Source organism: Psammomys obesus, unplaced genomic scaffold (genome assembly GCF_907164565.1).
Source record: "Psammomys obesus unplaced genomic scaffold, mPsaObe1.curated_primary_1811, whole genome shotgun sequence".
In the NCBI taxonomy this organism is placed as follows: Eukaryota; Metazoa; Chordata; class Mammalia; order Rodentia; family Muridae; genus Psammomys; species Psammomys obesus.
Genome location: NW_026596079.1, coordinates 3,957,662 through 3,981,059, shown reverse-complemented (window position 1 = coordinate 3,981,059; position 23,398 = coordinate 3,957,662). Strand labels below are relative to the sequence as shown.

Below are 23,398 nucleotides of genomic sequence, written 5' to 3'. Positions count from 1 at the left end.
CCCAAGGCTGGTACCTGCTGGGCCTCAAAGCCTGAAAATTCTCTGGGAACTAAGGGATATCACTTGTCCAGGTGGGGCCCTGAGCACCTTCACCAGGACATCTCCAGGTGACTTGGGAGCCAGCACATGTGTGTCTCCTGTCTCTCATTTCCTCTGTGGGTAGACAGTTGTACGTTATTTCTAGAAGAGTTCCACTGTGGAAGCAACTCAGCTCAGCTACTCCCTGCTATAATTTCACTCTAACCAGACACACCCCCAAAACCAAAAATGTCCCCTCATCTCCCAAGGAAACTGTGTGTCCCATGTCTGCCTTGGGACTTGGCATGTGGCAAAATGAATGCTTAGACCCAGAGGCCTCTGAGGAGAAAGCAAGGGCTTCTCCAGAGGCTTACACAGCAGGACTCCATAGGGTCTAGGCTGTGGGGCAACTGGTCAGGGGTGAGCCTTGCGGTAAGTGGGGTTTATAAAGCAAGGCTGAGTTGAGCATAGTCTGGCAGTGAGGCCACCACAGCCCCTTGCTCCACAACCCCACCCCTAGATCTTCACTGCAGTTTTCAAAACACTGGGATCAAAACTGAAACAGGGTAGGTTAGGCCGTAGCCATACCACTGGGCAACTTGGGATGACAGGAAGATTTCAGAGCCATAGGTGATTTGAACACCTGCTAATGGGGAAGCAAGCGGGGCCTCTGGAGCCCTACTTGCGTTCAAGGAGGTAACCTAGTATTGCTGGCTATCTCAGAGACAGATGCAGCCTACCCTGCCAGCCAGGGGACCCATGAGCCAGATGTCTTACCTGGCAGGGTGTGGTCGGGTTGGGTTTGGTTTTAATTCTATCCCCCTCTCTCACTACCCCATCGTCTGCAATGAACACAATGTGAGGTAAGCAAGGCAGGTCTTTATTGAAGAACACAGCAACAAGAATACACAGACCTGGAGACCAGAACACATAGGCAGGAAACACCCCGATGCCTGCTCACCCTGGTCACCTGCACTGTCCCCTTCCCTTGCTTGGGTTGTCAGTCCCATTTGTAGGAGTGAGCCAGACCTCAGGAGATTCAAGGGATGGCTCGGCATTTCTTCTTAAAGCTAAAAGGAGGCGACAGAGCAGGAAGGATCTTCTGCAGTGCTGGCCATACAGCAGAGCCACCCAGGCTGGCCCTGGGTTTGAGGTTACTCAGGGTAATAGGCCAGAAACGGAGCAGGCAGTAAATGGGGTAACTTCCGGGAGGGAGGAGGACACAGCCTTCAGGGGGAAGGGGCTCAGGCCTGTGCCTCCAGGGCCCGCACATGCACACTGGGTAAGCAAAACCAGGACGGTGGCAGCTCCTTGCTCTTGCAGTCTTCATGGAACCGGATGTGGAGGAAGAAGTCACCTGTGTAGAGGAAGAGGAGGGCCCCAAGGCAGGCTGACTGGCCTGATGGCTGCACCTGGAGTGGGAAAAGGAAGAGGCATCATATCAGATCTGTAGAGCCCACCGCAACCTGACACTGGTAATGCGAGAGGGGTGGGGCACCCTGCTCCATCCGAAGCTTTTCTGCTGTGTTTCGTTAGATGGGGTTGCGTGTCTCTGAGAACCCATTTCTAGCTTTGAAAGGAGTCACTATTTCTTCCCTGAACTGTCTGGGTTTAGTGAAGCGGGAATGTAGGAAGTAGTGTGTGTGGTGTCTGTCTGCGGACAAGTGTCTGAACCAAACCCCAGGGTTCCTTGACTCCTCTGTGTATTGCTGTGACCCCTGCAGGGAGGAGCTGTGGGTGTGCAGGCAGGGACACCGCTGAGCTGACCCCTGGGTGCAGTGCTCTATAGGATGCCACGGTGGGTTAGACACGGAGGACTGTGCCCAAGCTCACACTCACCGTGTCAAGGTAGAAGGTGCTGGACCCCACAAAGGAGATGACATCATGCAGATCATAGTTGTGCACACCATTCTGGTGGTCCTGGAAGGGGACCACGGTGAGGGCGAAGGGCCCCACGCTGTGGGGACTCCTGTTGGTCAGCCGCACCTCCAAGCGCACGGGGTCACCGACCTGGCAGGCGGCTGCCACCTCACAGTCACACGGATGCCCATCGACCAGCACATCTGCAAGAGAAGGAAGGCTATCAGAGGTAGCCGGACTGACTTGCATGCAACTCCTTGTTCCATGCCAGAGCACTGGGGACACACGGACATGACTGGATCCTATTTTCCTGAAAGAGTCTGGCAGAGACAGGCACGGCAGGAGGAGAGCTGTCACCCAAAGAGGCTGTCCACTTGGGAGGAGCCCGGACCTGCGGCCTGCCTCCTGGAACTCCCAGCTGCAGCCACTCAGGAGGGGAGCTCTTCCACTTTTGGATGCACAGGACCATCTGGCCTGAGTCTGACTGGGTGGTGGTCCCTGGCCACTGATCTAGCTGTAATCCACATAAGTACATAGTGGTACCCTGATGCCCCACAGGCTGTGCAGGGATGAGGCACTCCTTCCACGAGCTGTCTTCCTCTGCTGAGCCCAAAGTGAGGATCTGAGGGACCTGGGCGTGCCTACCCCTGCCTGTAAGGCCTGAGGCCCATCACCCACTATCCTGCCTGAGCCTTGATTCTCTCCTCTGTGCAGATGTGGAGTGGATGCCGACACTGATGGCTCTGTGAGAACATACAAGGTTATGCTATGCAGGGCTATGGGCAATGACATTAGAGCTGGTATACAGGCTCCAGAAAGGACCCTCTAGAAGGACTCAGTGGAGCCCCATCCCAGCTTCCATCAGAGCATCTGAGGAGTCTGGAGGGCAACTCAACTCGGTGACTTCTGTTTCCAGCCTCAGTTTCTCCATGGGTCACAGAGTCTCACGGAGGAAGACACCCAGCAGTCCTCCACCCACCCTTTTCTCTACTACACACAGGGTCTTCATAACTAGTTCTTGATCCCAACCAGGTACAGTTGGAGCTTCTTGCATAAAATGGGGGTGAGGGAGAGAGACAGTAGCAGCAATGGCTACTTCCATTAACGGGGAGATGATTATATGCAAACCAGCGAAGGGTGGCTGGCTCATTACAATGCTTTCGGCTTTTCTCTGCAGTCAGGGTAGCCAGGGCAGTGCTGTGGCCCATCTTCAGCCTTCCCTGCCTGCCTGTTAACCTTTTCCTGCTCCAACTCTGCACCTGGCAGTCCACTTCTACCCTGTCATGTCAGGAGAGACTCCTTCCTGTCCAGAAAGCTGGCATGAGTGTGGTGCTTCCTGGGCCCAGAATGAGGGAGAGACTATAGCCCATTTGTAAGTAACAGCTTCTTCCTTCCAGCACCTTAGCACACACAGAAGGCAGGACTCTCCAGAAGGACTGCCTACTCCAGCCTGAATGGGCGTAACTGACTATCCTATCTAGTCAGGCCTGTCCTGAGTTCTGGGAAGCCCTCAGGACCAGACAGTGGATGGCTCACTCTTGCTGCCAAGTGTGTGACTCTAATAAGCAGCCGCTACTACCCTCTTTCCTTGGCACATAGTTCTCACAATGTTCCTGTATATGATATCTAGGAACAAGGAATTTTCTGTACCTTCCTAGAGACTGAATGGGGGAAAGGCAACCTTCCATGATGGGACAGCAGAAGAGAGGAGGAAATTGTCCCTGACGCCCATCTTAGGAAACATGACAAAAATGAGTGGTGATGGCTCAAGCCCTGTCAGCACTGGCCCCCAACTCAGCCCCGGTGGCATCTGTCTGCTTCCCTGGTGGGACCAGGGTCCACAGTGTTCCAGCCTGCCAAATCCAAGAAACAGGATACCTTTTATGCCCAATCCACACTGAGCCGGGCTGTGAGGAAAAGCAAAGGCCCAAGAAAGGTTAGCTGTATGTCATATAGGTGCAAGCCAGCCCTGACAGGAAAGAGCTGGGAACCCACAGTACAGAACTTAATAGACACCAGGATGTGGCTAGCTCTGAGAAGGGCACACTCCGCGGTGAGGGAGGTAAGGTGGCCTAGGATCCTCCAGGGCTCACAGTACCTGGAGTCTCCCCAATACCTCATTTGTCTGGTCTATGCTTTCAGGCCAGACTCCAGTTCCCATCGGTTTGTGCTATGTGTGAGTTACCCCCAACAGGTCTCTGAGCCTGTCAGCCTTGCCTCACCCACAACCTCCCTCTGGAAAATGGGGGACTGCTAAATATAGTTTAGGAACAAAAACCACCTTTGGAATAAAGAGCTTGTCTTCAGGAACACGGAAGAGAAAGACGGGGACAGAGAAAGACAGGGGGTTGGTGCTCCAGCCTCCAAGCCCCCTCCAGATGCGGGGATGGACCTAAACTGAACAGCCAGAGTTGATCCAGAAGGAGTTAGGCTTTGGAATGGGTCAAGGAGAAGCATCACCCCATAGATGAGGTAAAAGACAGAAAAGGAAATAAAACAAGCCTGAGAGGTGATGTTAGAGCTCACCTGGGTGTCCCACTCAGCACCGCCAACCAGCTGTCCTCTGAGGTAATCAGTAGCAGATTTAGCATGAAATCTCATTATTTCTAATCATCCAGGACAAACTGTTCATGTTCTCTGAAGCCAATGGGCTGATGGCTAGGTGCTTAGCCAACAAAATGCATTGGTTTTCTTTACCGCTAAGAGGCAAGTAGCTGAACTTTCCATTTAAGCTCACAACCAGACGTGTTGGTGTCCAGTAGTTGTAATTTTGTTCCTGTAGCTCCCCACCCTGACCATAGTCCTCACACACATACCCAGACTCTCCCTGTACATTCCTATAATCCACTCCTCCATGGCCTTCCCAGTTGCCAACCCCACTGGCCTAGGTGTTTTAAGTACAGTGAGGGTGATTTGAGGGTCTGACTCAAAAAGAGGCTGTGATACTGGTTCTTGGGGAAATGATGTCAGTTTGCCACCATCCCACATCTATACTCTGGGGCTCCTTGCCTCTTTCAGAGTGCTGAAGTCCAAGACAAGTTTGGAGGTGGAAGGAGGACAAGAGAATACAGGCAGTTGGCTCCAAACCCCTGAAGCACAAGCCTGCAGTGACCTGATCAGGACCAGACAGTGGCTTATTGTCCCTGAGTCCCTGCCAGGGCCTGTGCTCTGTGGGGCTGGTGCCACACACTCCATCCACCAAATGGCATGTGTTTTTAACAATCATTGAGCTAGCTAATTACTTCATAAACCAGAATGCCTCTCCCTGGCATGGAGGCTGCTCAAGACTCACATGTGTAATTACCCTCAAGTTGAGAACAGCTCCTGAGGAGCTGCTGCCTCTCCTGGGGAAATAATTTACTTTTACAACTTTTCATTAAAGATTAAAGGGAGTTAAATTAAAATTAAGGCAAATTGGAGTTCAAGAAGAGGGCTGTGTGTATGTGCAGTCCTCTTTTGGAGGCTCTCTGGCCTCATGATGGCCAATGGGTTCCAGGGAGTGCAGGCTGGGATCCTCAGCCCCAAGACTCTGGCCACCCACAACCCAGTGCACATACTGGTTAAGGGCTGTGTTCACTGTGGTTTACTGCCTCCACAACACTACAGACACCTGTCACCAGTACCCGGACATGAGGCCACACTGCAGGGGCAGGACAGGACTCTGCTATGTAGTCTGCTGCAGAGACAGAGGCAGAGAGCCAAGGATATCCCTCCCCATCCCTAGAATCCAAAAGCCCTTTCCCTGTTGTTCATTCCCTGAGATAGGGCCTCATGTATTCCAGGCTGGCCTTGAACTTGCTCTCCAGCAGCAGACGACCTTCAACTTCTGATCCTTATACTAGGGTTATAGGCAAGGATCACCAAAACTTCTTTAAGTGGTACTCAGGGATCAGATTTAGGGCCTCCTCACACATTCTAGGGAAACACTTCACCAACCAAGATCCGGCCTTCCTTACTCCCTCCTCTGAGAATGTGAAAAGCAGGACTTCCCACTCACTACCTTAAGGTACAGATCCCACTTGCACCTCTACTACTGGCCAAAGAATTTGGACTCTTCCCCACCCCATTCCACCCAGGCTGGTCTGGCACCATACATCTTATAGCAGGACCTAGCCTAGTATAAGAAGACTAGAGTTTCGCCTGTATGTGCCTTTCTAAATCTAGTTCAGAAACACATACCGACTGCTGTGGCATAGTCTGGTGAGACCCACCCACACCACCCCTAACCTCCAAGCTTGGGATCAGGACATAGATCCTGCTCACTATCCCAGCCCCCTGTGTCCATCTGACTTCAACACACACAGCTTGCTGTGCCCATATCAGACACAGACCTAAAAAGTCCACAGGCTTCAGATCCCTCCCAAAATGGAAAGATCAAGACAGTATACCCCGCCCAAACCCACCAGTCCTATAGAAATGATCTCTAGTGACAGTTACATAGATGAAAACCCCAGGACACAGAATTTGAAAATACAATCATAAGCTTCATCAAAGAATTCAAGAAGTTTAAACCCCTGAGTGATTCCTAAAAATCACATTAGGCTGAATGAAATGATCATCTAGGATTTGAAAACTGTAATCAATAAAGACAAATATTGAAGAGAACTTGAAATAAACATGCACTTGAAAAATCTAACTAAACTAGAAAACTTAAAATATTAAGACTTGAAGATAAAGTAGAGGAATTTGACAGTACAAGCAAAGATTATGAAAAGATAAAAAGCACAGGAAAGGAACATGAAAAGACCAAACCTCCAAATTATGTGCATAGATGAGGGAGAAGAATCCCAGGTTAATGGCATGGTTCAGATCTTCAAAAAAGTCACAGAAGGAAACACCCCATCTCACACAAGTAATTAAAGATTCACCCATGCAGATACAAGAAGCACATAGGACTTCATACAGACAAAACCAGAAAAGAAAATCCCCAAGGCGTATTATAGTTAAAACACTAAATATACAAAGAGTATTCAAAGCTACAAGAGAAAAAGACACAAGTCACACCCAATGGAATAACCAGGAAGATTTCTCAGTGGAAACTTTGAAGTGGCTGAAGTAACATACTCCAAATTCTAAAAGAATGGCTGCCAACCTTGACTAGCAGACTCCAAAAACTTTACATGCCCTAAGCAGGCTCAAAGAATTATAACCCAGCAGAAAAAATATACACAGAAGAGAGGAATAAGCCCAGCTAACAGACTATAAGAAGATATGATCATTGAAACAAATAATTATTGAAATAGAAGAATGAAGATATGATTGTTGAACAAAGCACAACTGAGGCTGCAATCAACACAACTTTAAATATTAATGACCTCAATTCTCCGAAAGATATAGGCTGGTTGACTAAATTAAAACAGAATACATTTTTCTCTTATTTAAAAGAAATTCAATTCAGTTTTAAAGATAGACAAAGTCTTAAAGTGAAAGGAAGAAAATAGTGTTTCAAGTGGGACCAAGAAGCAAGCAGGTGTTTCTTTACTAATAGCTGACAAAATATACTTCAAACTACAAGTAATCAAAAGGTAGAAAGAAGAACACTTCATTTGAATCAAGGGAACAATTAACTAAGGAGACATTACAACTGTGGTGGACTGAATAAGAATGGTCCCCACAGGCTCATATGTTTGAATGCTTAGTCATCAGGGAGTGGCACTATTTGGGATGGATTGGGACTGTGTAACCTTGCTGGAGATGGTGTGTCACTAAGGGTGGGCTTTCAGGTTTTAAAAGCTTAAGCCAGGCTGGGTGTGTCTCTCTTCCGGTTGCCTCAGATCCAGATGTAGCCCTCTCAACTTCTCCAGCACCATGTCTGCCCGTGTGCCGCCATGCTCCCTGCCATGATGATGAATTTAACCTCTGAAACTGTAACCACGCCCTGATTAAATCATTTCTTTTATATAATTTTCCATGGTCATGGTATCTCTTCACAGCAATAGAACACTAAAAAAATAATCTTAAACGTATATACACCAACGGTGTACTACTAGAATTAAAGACAGATTAACATCAACCCTTTAATGGTAGGTGATTTTAGTATCTCATTTTATCCCAGTGAGAGGTCATCCAGACAGAGAAACATCAGAACTAAGTGATCAAATGTGCCTGCCAGGTGTCTATGAAAAATTTTACCCAAATACCAACCCCCCTCCAAAAAAAAACATTCTGCTGAGCACCCCATAGAAACTTCTCTAAAATAGACCACATCCTAGGACATAAAACAAATTCAGAAACCTTTAAGTAATTCTGTGTGTCCTATCAGACAGTAATACAATAAAACTTAAAACAGATAGCAAACAAATCTCTAATATGTACATAAACTCAGAGATTAAACAATTCAATATTAAATGGTGCGTGGGTCAAAGAGATAAAAAAAAAGAGATACAAAATTAATGGAAGTAAAAGAAAATGAAAATATAACACAACAAAATCTCTGGAACATACTGAAAACAGTCAGACAAGGAAAATTTGTAGCTCTAAGCACATACATTAAAAAATTAGAAAGAGCACAAATAAGTGACTTAATGATGCAACCCAAAAATTTGGAAAACCAAGAACAAACCAAACCTAAATCCATCAAGAAATAAAAATCAGATCAGATATTGATGACATAGAAACAAAATCATATAAAGAATAAATGAATTTAGAAGCTTATTTTTGGAGAAGATAAACAAGATCAACATAACCCAACTAATCAAAAGAAAAAAGAGATGCCCAAATTAGTAGAATCAGAAACGAACAAAGAAATATTATAGCAGCCAAAGAAGTTCAGAATATTATAGGGAATACAATAAAAATCTATTCTCCAATAATTTGAAAACTCTAAAAGGAATGAGTTAATTTCTGGAACCAACAAAAACCTCCAAAGTTAAAGCAAGAAGAGGTCAACACCTAAACACACCCACAGCAAATGAAGAGACTGAAGCAGGAATAAAAAGGCTTCTGACAGACAAGAACCCAGATGGGTTTACAGGAGAATTCTACCAGACTTTCCACAGCAAGTCTTCAAATGATTCTCCCTGCCTCCCTAATACAAATACAAATATAAATAGAAGGGGTGTTTCCAAATGCCTATGAAGCCAGTATAATTCTAATACCAAATTGGGTAAATACACAACCAAAAAGAAATCTAGAGGCCAATATCCCTGATGAATATACATTCATATATTCTTGATAAAATACTTGCAAACCAAGTACAGGCACATTAAAAAGAGTATATAGCATTATCAAGCTGTCTTTATCCTGGAGATGCAGAGATGGTTCAACAGACACAAGTCAATTTATTCAATAATATATTGAATACATGTATGAATACATACATAGACTTAAAATCCACATGATCATATTAATAGATGCAGAACAATGACAAAAACCTGATACACAGACCAATGAAACAAAACAGAAGACCCCAAACATGAGTGCATATAACCTCAGCCATCTAATATTTGACAAAGATACCAAAAACATACACTGAAGAAGTCACCTCAACAAGTGGTGCTAGGGAAAATGGATGTCCACATGAAGCATGAAATTAGACCTGTATCTACACTGAAGCTGCTATAAGAAAACAGGTATAATCTGATTGGCCTGCTCTTTGGTCACCTCCCCCTGAGGGGGGAACAGCCTTACCAGGCCACAGAAGATGACAATGCAGCCACTCCTGATGTGATCTGATAGACTAAGATCAGAAGGAAGGAGAGGAGAACCTCCCTTATCAGTGGACTTGGGGAGGGGCATTCGTGAAGAAGGGGGGAGGGTGGGGCTTATTGGGGGGATACAAAGTGAATAAAGTGTAATTAATAAAATAAAATAAAATAAAATTTAAGAAAAAAGAAAATAGGCAAATACAGATAAAGAACGGGGCTTTTTTTTGAATAGAATTCCATTTGCCGAAGAATCGTAAAACTAAACAGCTTCTAAACAGAATGAAGAGGAAGCCCAGAGTAAAAGAGAATCTTTCCCAGCTACGCACTTGGCAGAAGATTAGTGTCTACGATATGTAAAGAGCCCAAACCAACCCATTAAAACATGAACCAAAATAGAAATAAAAGTGACTTAGACATGTCTCAAAAACTGTTCATCATCCTTAGCAATTTGGGGACATCAAATCAACTTGGAGAATTCATCTTACCACAGTCAGAATGGCAAAGATCAACAAAACAGCTGACAACAAATGCCAAAGGGGCTTTGGGGGAAAAGGAACCTTTACTCACTGTTGGTGGGACTGCAAACTGATACAGCCATTCTGAAAACCAGTGTGGAGAATACCCAAAATGCTAAAACTAAACCTATCATATGACCCAGCTACCACCCTTGGCAAATTTCCAAAGAGCTAGACATCCTACTACATAGATACTTGCTCAGCCATGTTCATTGCTGCTCTACTCACAATGGCTGGGAAATGGAAACCACCTAAATGTTCTTCAGCTGAGGAATAGATAATGAAAACGTGATACACATACACTATGCGATACTATTCAACTGCAAAGAGAAATGAAATCATGAATTTTGTAGGCAAATGGATGAACTAGAAAAGATCTTATTGAGTGTGGTTACCCAGATCCAGAAAGACAAGGGTCACATGTTCTTTTTTTATCCATGTTTCCCAGCTCAAATCATCAGGGGTGAGTGTATAACCTAGAATAACCTAGGAAAGGAAAAAGGGACCATGGTGTGGGGAACCACTAGAGAGGGGAATAACAAGAAATGAAGGAGAAATTTAAAAAAGAGAAGGGGAGACCCAAAGTGGATCTGAATTGAAAACCTCTTCCCTGAGGACTAGCTTCCTAGTACTGGGAGGGGCTATTTAAGCAAAGAAATGGAAGCAACCAGCACCCCTACCCATGTTCATGCCTATGAACCTCAGCAATGTTCAGCATGACAAGCTGTGTCTAAGGATGTACCAGTAGCATTCCTACCTGGTGGTAACTAACAGCAGTCTAGTTGGATTTAAGCCCATTTAGCAGGCATGAAGTTTATTTCTGGTACTGGAAACTTATCCAACTACCCACGGCTAGTGTGGTTACAGTTCTACTATCTACAGTTCACTAAGCCAGCATGATTCCTACCTGCATTATAAATTCTTCTCCTTGTGCCCACAGATCAGTGTAACTCTCACCCATCACCAAAGAACCTTATCTTTGCAATAAACAGAGACCATTACAGATAGCCACAACTGGGAAAAATGTAGAACAACTGATCATGAGGTTCCTAGTCCCAGTTGATGAATCTACACCCAAGGCTTAGGGAGCATGGCTGAAGAAGGGGTGGAAAGACTAAGAGCCAGAGAACCAGGAAATCGGGTGTCAAATTGTGTCTCCTAGAAATAGCAAAGAGCTTCTCCCATGATAGGTCAACAATATGGCTTCCTAAAGACCAGAACAAAGAATTCCAGGCAACTAAGGAAATCTGAGAGCAGGAGAAGTAGTCCTCCACAGGGATGATCCCCTAATAAGTTTACCCAACACTGATTGGTCAGCCCTGAAATCATATATATACAAGTAACACTAAATATACTGAGCAAGTTGTGTTTATATATTTACACACACACATACAGAGAGGGCGGCAGCGAAGGAGAAAGGACAAGAATGGGAATGGATAAAAAGGAAAGGGGATAATAATGTAATACGTTTATATAATAAATATTGTAAATATATATATAGTAATATATATTTGTAAAATGTAATCATATTTTAATAACTATATAATAAATAATATATTTTAACCTCAAAAAGGTGAATGGCGGTGTGGAGGGAGAAAAAAAAAGAAGCCTAATCAGATGGCAACGAAAAGAGGCCTAATGCTGGATAGCTGGGTACCCACCCCAAAAGGCAGAGTTAGCTTTCAACAGCAGCAGCGTGGCCATGGGGTTGACAGTGAGCCACTCAACATAGTTGGACACATATAGTAAGGTCAGCTCATGGACTAGGATCCCCCAGGAAGGGTGGTTTACTCTGCGTGGGGACAGGATGGAACCTGGGTCCTGAAGGAGTCTCAGAGATCACCTCTACCAAAAACCCTGTGAGACAGACCAAGGCTAGTTAGTATCTAGTGAATAGCTGTGGACTTTGCTTATTGGACCAAGACCTTGCTTATTGGCCCAAGACCTTCCTGTCAGGAGGGATTGGGGCCCAGGGAAGGGATGATAGTAGGTTAAGGCACTGGTCCTGTCTCACTCCATGGGGACAGAATACATTGTTCCCTGGGAGCTTTGGCTCTCTGTGCAGCCCTTCTTAATTCTCATTTTGGATTGGCACTTCAGAGGACTGAAGAGAAACCAGGAGGACAAAGGAACCTATGCCTGCTGACTGGCAGCATTATGCAAAGACAATTCTCTGAGATCAGCCAAGAACTTGAAAGGACTCCTCTGTTCCCAAGCAATGTCTCTGCCTTTAAACCTCTCATCTTCTCTCAAATATGCTTGAATAAAGCACACACTAGACTCCTGGGTAGCCGTCTGCCTGCTCCTGCACATGGGCTTGAGTTTAAATTCTTGTCCTCACCACAGGGTCACCCAGGCCTTGGACTCTCCCCCACCCTTATCTGTAGGTGGACAGTGCTGGCACAGGGTTTTTGTGGGGTGGTGGTGGGAGTTGGGGTGATGTGAGCCGGGGAAGGGTGCAGCAGGGAAAGAGTGGCTGTAGATGGGGTTGGCACTCAAGAACGAAAGGCAACTCTAGCACCAGATTCACACATCTGCACCCTCGACCAAGGGATGTGACCAATTCTGTCCTCTCTGAGGGTGCAGACAGTCTGTTGGCCTTAGGCATGGAGGTAGTGCTCAGGCAGTCTGGCAGGGTGTAGGATAATTCTGGGAAATGGCTGGGCTGCTCCTGGTTCCAGCTGATCAATATACCCTTGAAAAGAAGCTGAGCCCAGCCCAGGAGAGAAGACACAGTGGTTAATGCAGTCCTCTAGTCTGGCTTCTGTCTGAAACCTCTGGTCCAGTTCTGTCAGGCATTAATCTGGAAATCTCAGAGTGTCACTCCACCATGGCAAGCTCAGTGGCCAGCCCTAAAGAAAATGTCTGTTCCCAGGTGTGTGGGAGCAAGGGATGCCAGAGTCCAAGCCTTCTGAACCTGGGATTGAATATACCCTTGACTCATCTGACTTTTCAGATGCCACATAAACTGTGACCAGCTTCATAGCTCACTTCTCTGAATGCCCACTTGCTTCTAATACTGCTCAGAGCCATAGGAAACCACTTTGGGGACTTTAGCTTTGTGGTATTTCCAGTTAGAGGAACCCATACAATTTCTCTTCACTTACTTAACTACCTTCACCTCAATATCATAACAAAAATGTGGACAGGGTCTTTTCTCTCTCCACAAATTCAAAGAATATTAGACTACAGCTAACTACTAGACCAAGCTAACTAACTACTATCCATCTTCTTATCCACCTCTGATATATAGTCTAGCTAGTCTTGAACTTGAGATCCTCTTGTCTTAGCCTTCCACTGAGATGTGTGGATGTAGCACATCTGCCATCATCCATTCTTCTACCTATCTACTATCCTTCTGTCCATCCATCCATCCATTCATTCATCCATTCCCATCTATCCAACCATCTATCCATCCATCCAGTCAGCCAGCCAGAACCCATCTATCATCAATCCACCATCTATCCACCCATCCAGTTTCTATCCATTTATCTGTCCATCCATCTGTCCATTTGTCTGCTCATCCATCCATCCACCCACCCACCCATCCATCCATCCATCAACCCCCATCTATCATCACTTCATCATCTATCCAGCCAGCCAGAATCTATCTATTCATTATCTACTGTCCATCAACATATCACCAATCTCTGTCCTTCAATCCAACATCCACCTATCCATTTTCCACTATCTCTTCCATCATTCATGCATGCATCACCCGTTATTCCATCTTCCATCAACCATCTGCTTGTAACCTATTCATCTCTATCATTCATCTACCCATCTTCTATCCCACTCATCATCTATTATTATTTTAGCATCAATCCATCTGTCCATCACCCATCTACCTCCATCTTCTATCATCCATCCATCTACCCATTACCCATCAACCATCATTTAGCCATTTAGCCATCCATCCTCTGCCCATCCAGTGGCCTTGTTTGTGTTTCCTCATTTTGCCAGTGTTGGGGGTTGTTCTGATGCTAGCCCTCAAGATCTGGTTAAACCTATCTTTGTTGTGTGAACCTGCCTAAGTCATTATATCTGATTGGTTGATTAAACAGCCTATACCTGGGCAGGGAAAAAATGGGGTAGGAGTGGCTAGGGTTCCCCAGCTTTTGGGTTCAAGAGAGAATCACAGGAAACAGACAGGCAGGAACAGAGGAGGAAGAAGGACGCCACAATGGGTTAGTGTGGAGAAGGAACCATGTGGGTTGTAAGGAAGGACTCCAATAATGGTGTGGAAAAGCCCAGATAAAGAATAAGAGTGAGTATAAATAAGATTATGGATGGAAGATAGTCCAGATGAGGAGGATTAAGGTGGATGGCACTGGATGGGGGCTGGGAGGTGGATGGTGAGGTTGAGACAGTGTAAGCGAAATATCTGCCCAGCCCACGGTAAATAAGGCAACTATAAATCTAACAGGTGTCTGTGCTTTATTATTTGTTGTAGTGGATTAAGTAATACTGCCATAATAATCTTAGGGCTGATGATAAACATTACATAGTCCAACACTCATTTTTTACTTATGACAACATGCCAGTTTTTTCTTTTCTTCTCTTGGGAATAGATGGCTTCCAGAACCTGCTGAGCTCTTCTATCATACCAGTTCTAGATCCACAAACATCACTACCTCAAGCCTTCCTTCCTCTCAAGTTTTTCCATGATATCCAAGGGACTTGCTGGTACTTTTAACTGCTTGCCACATTAAGCCTTCCATCTGTTAACTCTGTTAACTCTCTGTCCTTTGGTGAGCCTTTAGGACTCATCGGAACTGAGGATTCCTATGAAGAGGTGATGAAGCTTGCATCCTCAGCACGTGGTTATCAAAATTGAGCTTGAGGCCACATTTTTTTTTTGTTTTTACATTTGGAAGCAGACAAGTACTTAGACCTCAGGATTGGGAGTAGATGCAGGGACTGTGTTACACTGGATTTGCCAACTACAGCCAGAGAAAACACCACAGAGAGAGATGGATGTGCCTGCAGAGAGACGGAAAGTGGCTCATGCTTGTATGAGACAGTGCATCGGGATATATGGGTACATATATGTACACACACACTCACACACACACAAGTGTGGGATTTATCTGACTGTGTTGGTGGCCTGGAACTGTGTTCTCTCTCCTACTGCATAAGAGTCCATCTGTCTTTCTTAAGCATCTTGGAGAATGCAATCTTAAACAAAAAGTTCGCTGGCCCTTCATGCTCGTTCTCCTCCATGAAGCCTTCCTAGACATGCCCAAGAAAAGCCCTGTCCTCCAAGCACTGCAGGCTCTGTTTCTAAGCAGGGAGTGCATTTCTGGCCAGCTGCTTGGTGGCTTCCTTTCGGAGACTAAGCTGGCATGAGCGCCTGCGGTAAAGGATCAAACTGGAATGCCAACGTCCCAGAGTGGGTCAGCCCCTGATTCTCACCCTGCTCAGCCCAGTGCTAGGAGTCAGCACAGTGAGTCTCTACAGTGTAACTTACGTAGCCTTCTAACCTGAAGCCCTGTCTTCCACGAGGGCAAGGTCAGCAACACACCCTGGTCCTGGCAGATTTCTCCATTCTCCCAGGGAGCCCCAGGAGACTCAGTTAGGCACATTCCTGAACCCTGTGAGCCAGCGAGAACCTCCTGTCAGTACTGTACAGACCCACATCAGAAATCTGCACTGGCTTCTTCTTAAACTGAAAGTGAACAATAAAAGACAAAAACAGGCCCCTGGGGGACATAAAGGTGGGGGAAAGGAGCTATAAATGCATGTTTGTCATTTCCTTATCTCATCCCCCAGAGACAAGGAGAGGCCAGAGGAGATAGCTGGACTCTGGCAGGGCTGGTTCCCTGCAGACTGAATCCTTCTGCAGTAAGCGAGGAAGGGCCCTAGTGATTAGTGTTGTACAAGTGACCACCTGCCCCATAAGCCCAGGTGGAGGAGAGGAAGTTGGCATAAAGTCCCATCCCTAGCCAAGAAGATTTTTATAAATGCTAGCTGCTAGGAGAGGGAGCCATCAGTTTTCTTTAATGGAATAACACTGGATATGTCAATCACGCTCCAGGCCAGGCCCCATGCACATAAATGGATGGCAACAGAAACTGGACTCCATTTCTTTTTTAAGTGAAAGAAAGAACATGAAGTTGGGTGGGTGGAAAGGTGGGAAAGGATCTGGGAAGAGTTGAGTAAGAGGAAAAAAAAATATGATCAGAATATATTGTATGAAATTCTCACAGAAGATGACAATGCAGCCACTCCTGATGGGATCTGATAGACTAAGATCAGAAAGAAGGAGAGGAGGACCTCCCCTATCAGTGAACTTGGGGAGGGGCATGCGTGAAGAAGGGGGAGGGAGGATGGGACCTGAAAGGGAGGAGGGAGGGGCTTATGGGTTGATACAAAGTGAATAAAGTGTAATTAATAAAAAAAAAGAAATTCTCAAAGAATTTAAAAAAAGTTATTTCATAAAAGAAGGCCCAGTGACACAGTGGTTCCTCCGTGCCTCTCCCTGCTCACCCCTGCTGTCTCCCTCCAGGAGGGCTGGGTGATGTTCCCAGTGCAATGTACTGTCATTGCCACACGAGTCGCTGCCTCCTTCCCCACAGTGCAGCATGTCCCTGTTCTATTTACAAACTTTCAGTGGGTTTCCAGTTTGTCTAGAGTAAAACTCAGCCCTTTGTAGTGTCCATAGACTCCACTCTACTCCACAACCCTATATCCCCCCCTCAGTGCCTTGGCAAGTGCTGCCGTGCTCAGAATACTGTGCCCAGACTGTCCTACAGATCCTTTGATCACTTGTTCCTGCCTGACTCCCTCTACAAACAAGCCTGGCAACTTGACTCTCAGCGGCGTGACGCCTTTGCAACACTGAGTGAGCAGTCCTTCCAGACAACCTAGGTCTCTGGATTCTACCTACTTCTCTAGCTGAAGCTGGTTAGAAGCCTAAGTAAATCTCTCTTGAATCTCCAAGAAGACATTCACCTTGCCAGTACTTTGATCTTGGATTTCCAGACTCCAGACTGGGAAAGAATACATTTGTTTGGAAGCCAATGAATTTATAACGTTTGTCATGGCAGCTCAGGACATAGACACATAGTCCCATGAAAATATGACGGAGGCACTTTGCCACCCAGGGAGTGGCTGATAGGCCATAGCAGGCTGATCACTGAAGGGAAGGAGACCCCAGCTTTGGGTTGCTTAACATCTGGCTGAGGGGTATCTCTGAGATCCATCTAAGGCATCCTAGAGAGAAGCCCTCGACAGCTTTGCTTGGAGAACCAAGAACAGCTTGCCATCTGCACATTAGAGCGGGTATGCAAATAAGGACTCTGAAAAACAATCTGTTCTTTTCAATAATTTAATCGTCACCATAGTCACCTTCTGCCGTGGCGAAGCACAGTGCTCATGAATGGCATGGACAAGCAGGTTAGAGATCTGGGACCCTGTGGAGGGACCTCTGAGCTCCCCCTTTACCCATATTGCCTGAGGCTGCAGAGGTGGAGTGGTTGCAGCCATGTATAGCACCTATGCATGCAGCAGGGGTAGGGCAAATAGGGCATTTGTTGCAGAGGGGCAGGGCCACCACCTCCCACATTCCTAAAAGTAGAGTATGCATCTCAGGTGTGGGGCCGGCCGAAACCTCTCCATTCTGTAACTGAATAGGGGAGAGAATGGGTTTCTCCTAGAGCCTGAATGTGGCCCTGTGGTGGTACTGGATACAGCACAGTGCTTCTACAACACCCCCTTTCTGCATTACCAGTGAACCATAAGCTAAGCCATCCAGAGGAAAGAAATCAGGGAGACTGACGCAAGCCACAGGGCTGGGCTGAGACTCCAACGAAGCTCTGAGGGCGGAGAGAGCTCACTGTACTTCACTGTCACGGCTTAGTTTTTGGGAAGAATGGAAAAGATGCTTGGACATCTTTACAGAGTCACAGAGATCTTGGATTGATGAAGTATGGCTTCTCTTCTGTGGGAGAGCACTTGCGTCGCTTCATCCATTCTTTAATTCACTCACTCACTCACTTGCTCACTCACTCACTCGCTCACGCACTCACTCACTCACTCACTCACGCACACACTCACTCACTCACTCACGCACTCAAACTCGCATATGCCGCAGAGCTCACTGAACAGCTACTGCGTGCCAGATGCTGAAGTCCCTCGTTGTTAAGAAGAAAATAAAGCCTCTGTCTCCCATGAGTTTGTTTCTGATGGATGACTTCGGCAAATAAGTGAACAGACACATGAAAGTACATATGCGTGTGTGTGCACACACGTGGCAGATGGTAACAGTCCAGTGAAGGCTGGAGGCGAGGAGCTGTTCTTAGAGGGTACTAGGAGAGGTCCTGGTGAGAAGATGGCACTGAAGTTAATCTAAGGCAGAGCAGGAGGCAGGACACAGCGTGTAGGGAGAGGCGCCATCGGACAGAGCAACAGTAACCTGGACTGCATTATCACTGGCTGAGCTGGAAGTTCTGAGCTTGAGCAGAAGGAGACAAAGACTTCCTGTGGTTTCTGTCAGCAATGAGGAGTTCAGGAACATGGCTCAAGAGTGCAGGGAAGGCAAGAGTGGCTTGAGACAGAAAGACTTTTTCTACGTATCTAGGCAATCCCGACTCCAGCCACAAGTGGGACGAGCCAACGAATCATCCTCGGACATGCAATGGCTAACACATCAAAGTCACCCAACAGTGCAACATTTGGCTTACTTTCCTTTGTCCCACAAGGCTTTGGGTAACCTGTCCAATTCCTGGGACACTAGTAGCAAAGATGGAGAAAGTGAAAGAAAAATTCCCATATTTCCAGGTTCTGTTCCCCATGAAAGGGAGAACTGAAATGCTGCCAGTCTGTGTAGGAGGGACCAGTAGAAAACTCAGGCAGGTGTAACATGGGTTGGGGAGGGGCAGAAGACTTCAGATAGAGGAGAAAAGAGCCAAGTTGCAGTGGTAGAAAGGAGGGTTGGGCTTATGGCAGGTGGCCTTTCCGGCTAGGTTCAGATCTTTGATGGAGACTAGGGAAATGATAAACATGCCTGGTGGGTGCTTCAACAAAGAAGAAACACAGCTACCAGTAAGCACGGGGCAAAGAGCCAAGCCTGTCTAGTCATCAAAGAGCACACACAGAAAGGCCGCAGAACTATCCTTTACGGCCGAGGAGACTGGCACAGAGTTTTAAGGGAAATAAAACCTATTGCTGGCAAGAGTCAAGGGGATGAAAGTTTTCACATATGGCTGCTTGGAGACTAAGGGCTGCATGATTCATGGAGGCTGGTCTTGTAATAAGCAGAGCAGCAAATGGCCTTGGAGAGTACACATGGCCTTGCCATGGCAATTTCACTTCCAGGAGTTTAGTAATGTGGGCTGACTTTGGTTATAACAAGGAAAGTCTAGACACTATCCATGGTATAAGGCACAGCTGGGCGGACTCAGTAAAACAATGGAGCATCAGCACAGCAGAAAACTACACAGCCATTTCAAACCCTGACTTAGCTATGCCCTCTGCATGAAGGAACATGATGACATCAGTGAGTTAGAGTGGGAGACGGATAGACTCTGGGCTCTGCCTTGCGCTACCTGTCCAGAAGAGAGCCTATAGCCACATACCTATGCCTTAATAGCCATGGCCTTGAAGAGTGAGGATCGCTGAAGATTCCATTTCTTCTTCACTTTAGTACAATTATTTTTATCTACCATAAGCATAGATTAACTTGTCAGCAAGAGTTAAGATACCTCTATTCTGTGCCATTTATAGTAAGTTTTCACTAATGCCTACAAGTGGATGGGACCGTGCCTTCCAAATTCATCGGTTGAAGCTTTAACCCCTAGTACCTGAAAACAGGCAGTGCCTAGCGAGGGGCCTTCAAAGGCGACATTGCAGGGTTCCATGTCACAAGCAAGAGGATGGAGTTCTGCTTCCCAGAACTCACATAAAGAACTCACATAAGCCTGACGCCGTGGTGGGAACATTTGTGATCCTGGAACTCCAGGGAAGATGGGAGGTAGAGTCAGGAGAATCCCTGGAAGCTGGCTAGCCTGGTGTGCACAGCAGAAAACAAGAGACCCTGTCTCAAAGCAGAAGGAAGGGGCAGACACCTAGGCTGTCCTCTGAATTCATCATGTGTACTGAGCATGTATGTGCACAGTAATACACAGTTAACATACACATGAGAGAGAGAGAGAGAAACAGAGAGAGATGGAGAGCCAGAGCCAGAGACTCTGGTTTTAAAAAGAGAAAGCAGTCAGCAGAATGAGGCCCTTGGCAGACAGGTCCTGATCCTATGCAACCTGCTATCTTTATGAGAGTAGGGAAACAGGATCCAGACACACACAGCCAGCCATGTGAGGACATGAGGACATGATCATAATATCTGGTCTCCAGCACTGAGAGAGAGTAGAGGTCTGTGAAGTTGTTATTGGACTGGGTGAGCAGGTATATTATAGCCTATAGTTTCTTTACATGTGTTAATTTTTAAAAAATAAGAATTAAGCTAAAGTTAAATTAAATAATGTGATAAATACTCCAAGGCTCACAGTTAAAGAAAGATTCTGTGATACCTTGGGGGAGGAGTGAGGACAAATATTTAAAGTATTCACTTTATTTTAAAAGGAGAGGGTGAGATGATTTCATAATGATATTTTGTTAGTGAAAGTTCTATTTTTTTTTAAAAAAAATAAATATACAAAATACATTAATCCAACATATACTGGAAAGAATATCTCTAGGTAGCAGGCAGAATGTTGGGCACTGGGACTTCCGTGAGAACCCTGACAACTAGGCCCCTGGACATTGAGGGGACCATTTGCAACATGCATGACGTGAGTTCCACATGCTAGCAGACTCCTGCCTATGTCCTCCCGGCCATAGCCTTCAGTCCTATCACTCAGCCCCTGCAATATCCTGTAGTCAGACAGAATTTCCTCCTCCTGGCAAAGATCAGGACAGCTGCCCAGGTTGGGTGAGCAGAAAGATGACTCAGCTAACTGTGACAGCCCTTTAGAGGAAACTTAATTATTCTGTAGCCTGGCTCGGAGGGAGAGAAGGGTGTCGGCGGCCTAAACGTGGCTAATGGCGATCGATTCGTCCTGCCAATCTCCTAGGCTATTTATAGCTTATAAAGTCACTTGGGATCCAAATGGAAAGGCATCATTTATCAAGCCAAATAGTGTGCAAGTGTGTATGTGTGAGTGTGTGAGTGTGTATTAGTGAGTGCCACCTGTGTACATGTGTGCCAGGTCAGCACGCCAAAGGCAAGCTGTCATGTGGGCATGGGAAGCCAGGATGGGAAAGAAGAGGCCCCAGCCTTGCGCTGCGGGAGGGCCCATATTACTCCATTACAGGCTCAGTACTGCCCACTTCATGGAAAAGGAAATGCAAGCTAAGAGCTCAGTGAACAGCCATAGGTGCCCACCCAGCTGGGCACTGGAGCATGCGCACTAATTCTTGCCTCAGAAGGAGCCAAGGGTGTGCTTTTTTTTTTTTTCTTCCAGAGCAACCTCTGTGCCCATCAGCCCCTGCCCGGGGGCAAGGCACAGAACTAGAAGTGTAAAAGCATTTTGACACAGATGTTGCTCTGGTTCTTGGGAACTCAAGGGGAGATTTGGTATGAGGAAAGACAATGCAGCCTGATCCACGTTATCACTGAACTAACACCACTGATTCTGTTACTCTCCCTTCTTGATGGCCACCTCCTGAGCCCCACACCAAGGGGGCTCATACCCAGTCCATACTCAGTCTTTGGTCTTCACGTGTCTGTCTATAGAGTTCTCCCATGACCATCCCTACTAACCTGCCCAGCACTCCTTGCCCATGTCCCTGATGACACTCAGAGTCACAGGGGAGTTTTGGCATATCTCTGCAGGTCTATGCAGAGCATATGGCTCAGGGGCTGAGTTCCGTACATCAGGTGCTGGTCCAGAGCCAGAGGTCCCAAATCGCCTCTCCTCCCAAAGGCAGGCAATGGGTCAGACTGCACACAATGAGAATCAGAGACCCATGCGAGAGCAGGTGGCCCCAAACAGCAGGGGAAATGACAGAGTGAATCCTTCCTTGTGGATAGACCTCAGAGGTCATCGTGACATCCGGGTCCCTAGACAGAGCTGCATGGTGATGGCAACTGCCTCCCCCACACTAGTCACTCCTAACTCTGAGATGTCCTATTTCTACTCTCCTTAAATGCTTCATTCCTGTCGGAATTCACAGGTTAGGTAGGGAGCCGTCTCCCATGGGTGGGCACAAATAGCACGGGGGAGCTGATTCAGCTTCTGGCCAAGACCCAGACCCAGAACACCGTGCAAGAGAGGATGCAGGGAACACCCAGGGGACAATGTCTGGGAGTTGCAGGACAGAAAAGGGGGTTCCCTCACCACAATGCTTGGCAAGAAGGCAGGTGAAGGTTGCCAGAAAGAACCATGAGATGCTGCCCGAGGATGCTGGAAACCTATCTCGGCCCAGGAGGCACATCAAGGTCACAGGACAGAGCATGTAGAATGGTGCCTGGTTCAGACACATAGGCACACACATACACACACACACACATATGCACAGAACATGTGGACCACAAGGCTAAACCACAAAAGAGACGGATGGGTTGGAGGATCTCAGGCTCTTCCTGCCTTTAATGTGGGAGGTCAAAAGGTGACTTGAAATCCCTGCATAAGCTCTCCTTAGCTCGGAGCTCTCAGAACAGCAAATGAAACTAGAAATTTGGCATCTAGGTATCAAGAACTAGATAGCAATTTTTATTTGCTTTTATTCTTCTATTCCTGTAAATGTTTCATCCTTTCATTAGTTGATAGATTTGCTTTTCCCAGAATCTCTCAGAAGAGGGCCTCTGGCCCAGGCTGGACAGGGCTAGACATTAGTAAGCCATTCTTCCAGGGTACCCATAAGTCAAGGAACCAGGGCCATTTCACGAGAGAGAGAGAGAGAGAGAGAGAGAGAGAGAGAGAGAGAGAGGTACAGACTGGCTTAGGAAATGGTGTAAACCCAGGCTTACTGAGGGCCAGCCCCAAGTGTGTCTGCATTGTAGATACAGGAGAGCATTGCCATAGCATGGAGCCTGGAGCCAGGGCTCAAGTCCTGCATGCTGGTTCATGCCTGCGTACCCTTATGTATCCTCCTTCTTTGCCAATATCCCAACAAGGTTAAATCATAAATGCAGGGTTCCTTCAAACCCTGCCTGACCCTTGGCCAGACCATCTCTTTCTCCCATGGTTTCCTATCACTCCTATCCCAGTGCTTAGCTTGCAATGAACCCTGCTCTTGGTATGTCCTTTCCAGGTCCTCCATTTACACTCAGCTCTGCCTTCGAGACCTGAGGCCCTTCCTGCTGACAGCCCCTCAGTACACATATGGGACACCTGGTACTTCAGGGGTCCTGGGTGC

The 23,398-nt window shown here is 46.6% G+C and overlaps 1 protein-coding gene across 2 annotated transcripts in view; it reads right to left on the bottom strand.

The window, feature by feature from the left end:
• Positions 1–881: 881 nt before the first annotated feature.
• Positions 882–23,398, bottom strand: part of Trappc9 (trafficking protein particle complex subunit 9) — a 448,636-nt gene continuing 426,119 nt past the window's right edge. For both annotated transcript variants that reach the window (XM_055626329.1, XM_055626330.1), the window contains 2 exons: positions 1,858–2,081; positions 882–1,430 (listed from right to left, as the gene is read on the bottom strand). In XM_055626329.1, coding sequence (XP_055482304.1) covers positions 1,263–1,430; positions 1,858–2,081 — 392 coding nt within the window. In that variant the 3' untranslated portion in view covers positions 882–1,262. The remainder of the gene's footprint in view (positions 1,431–1,857; positions 2,082–23,398) is intronic.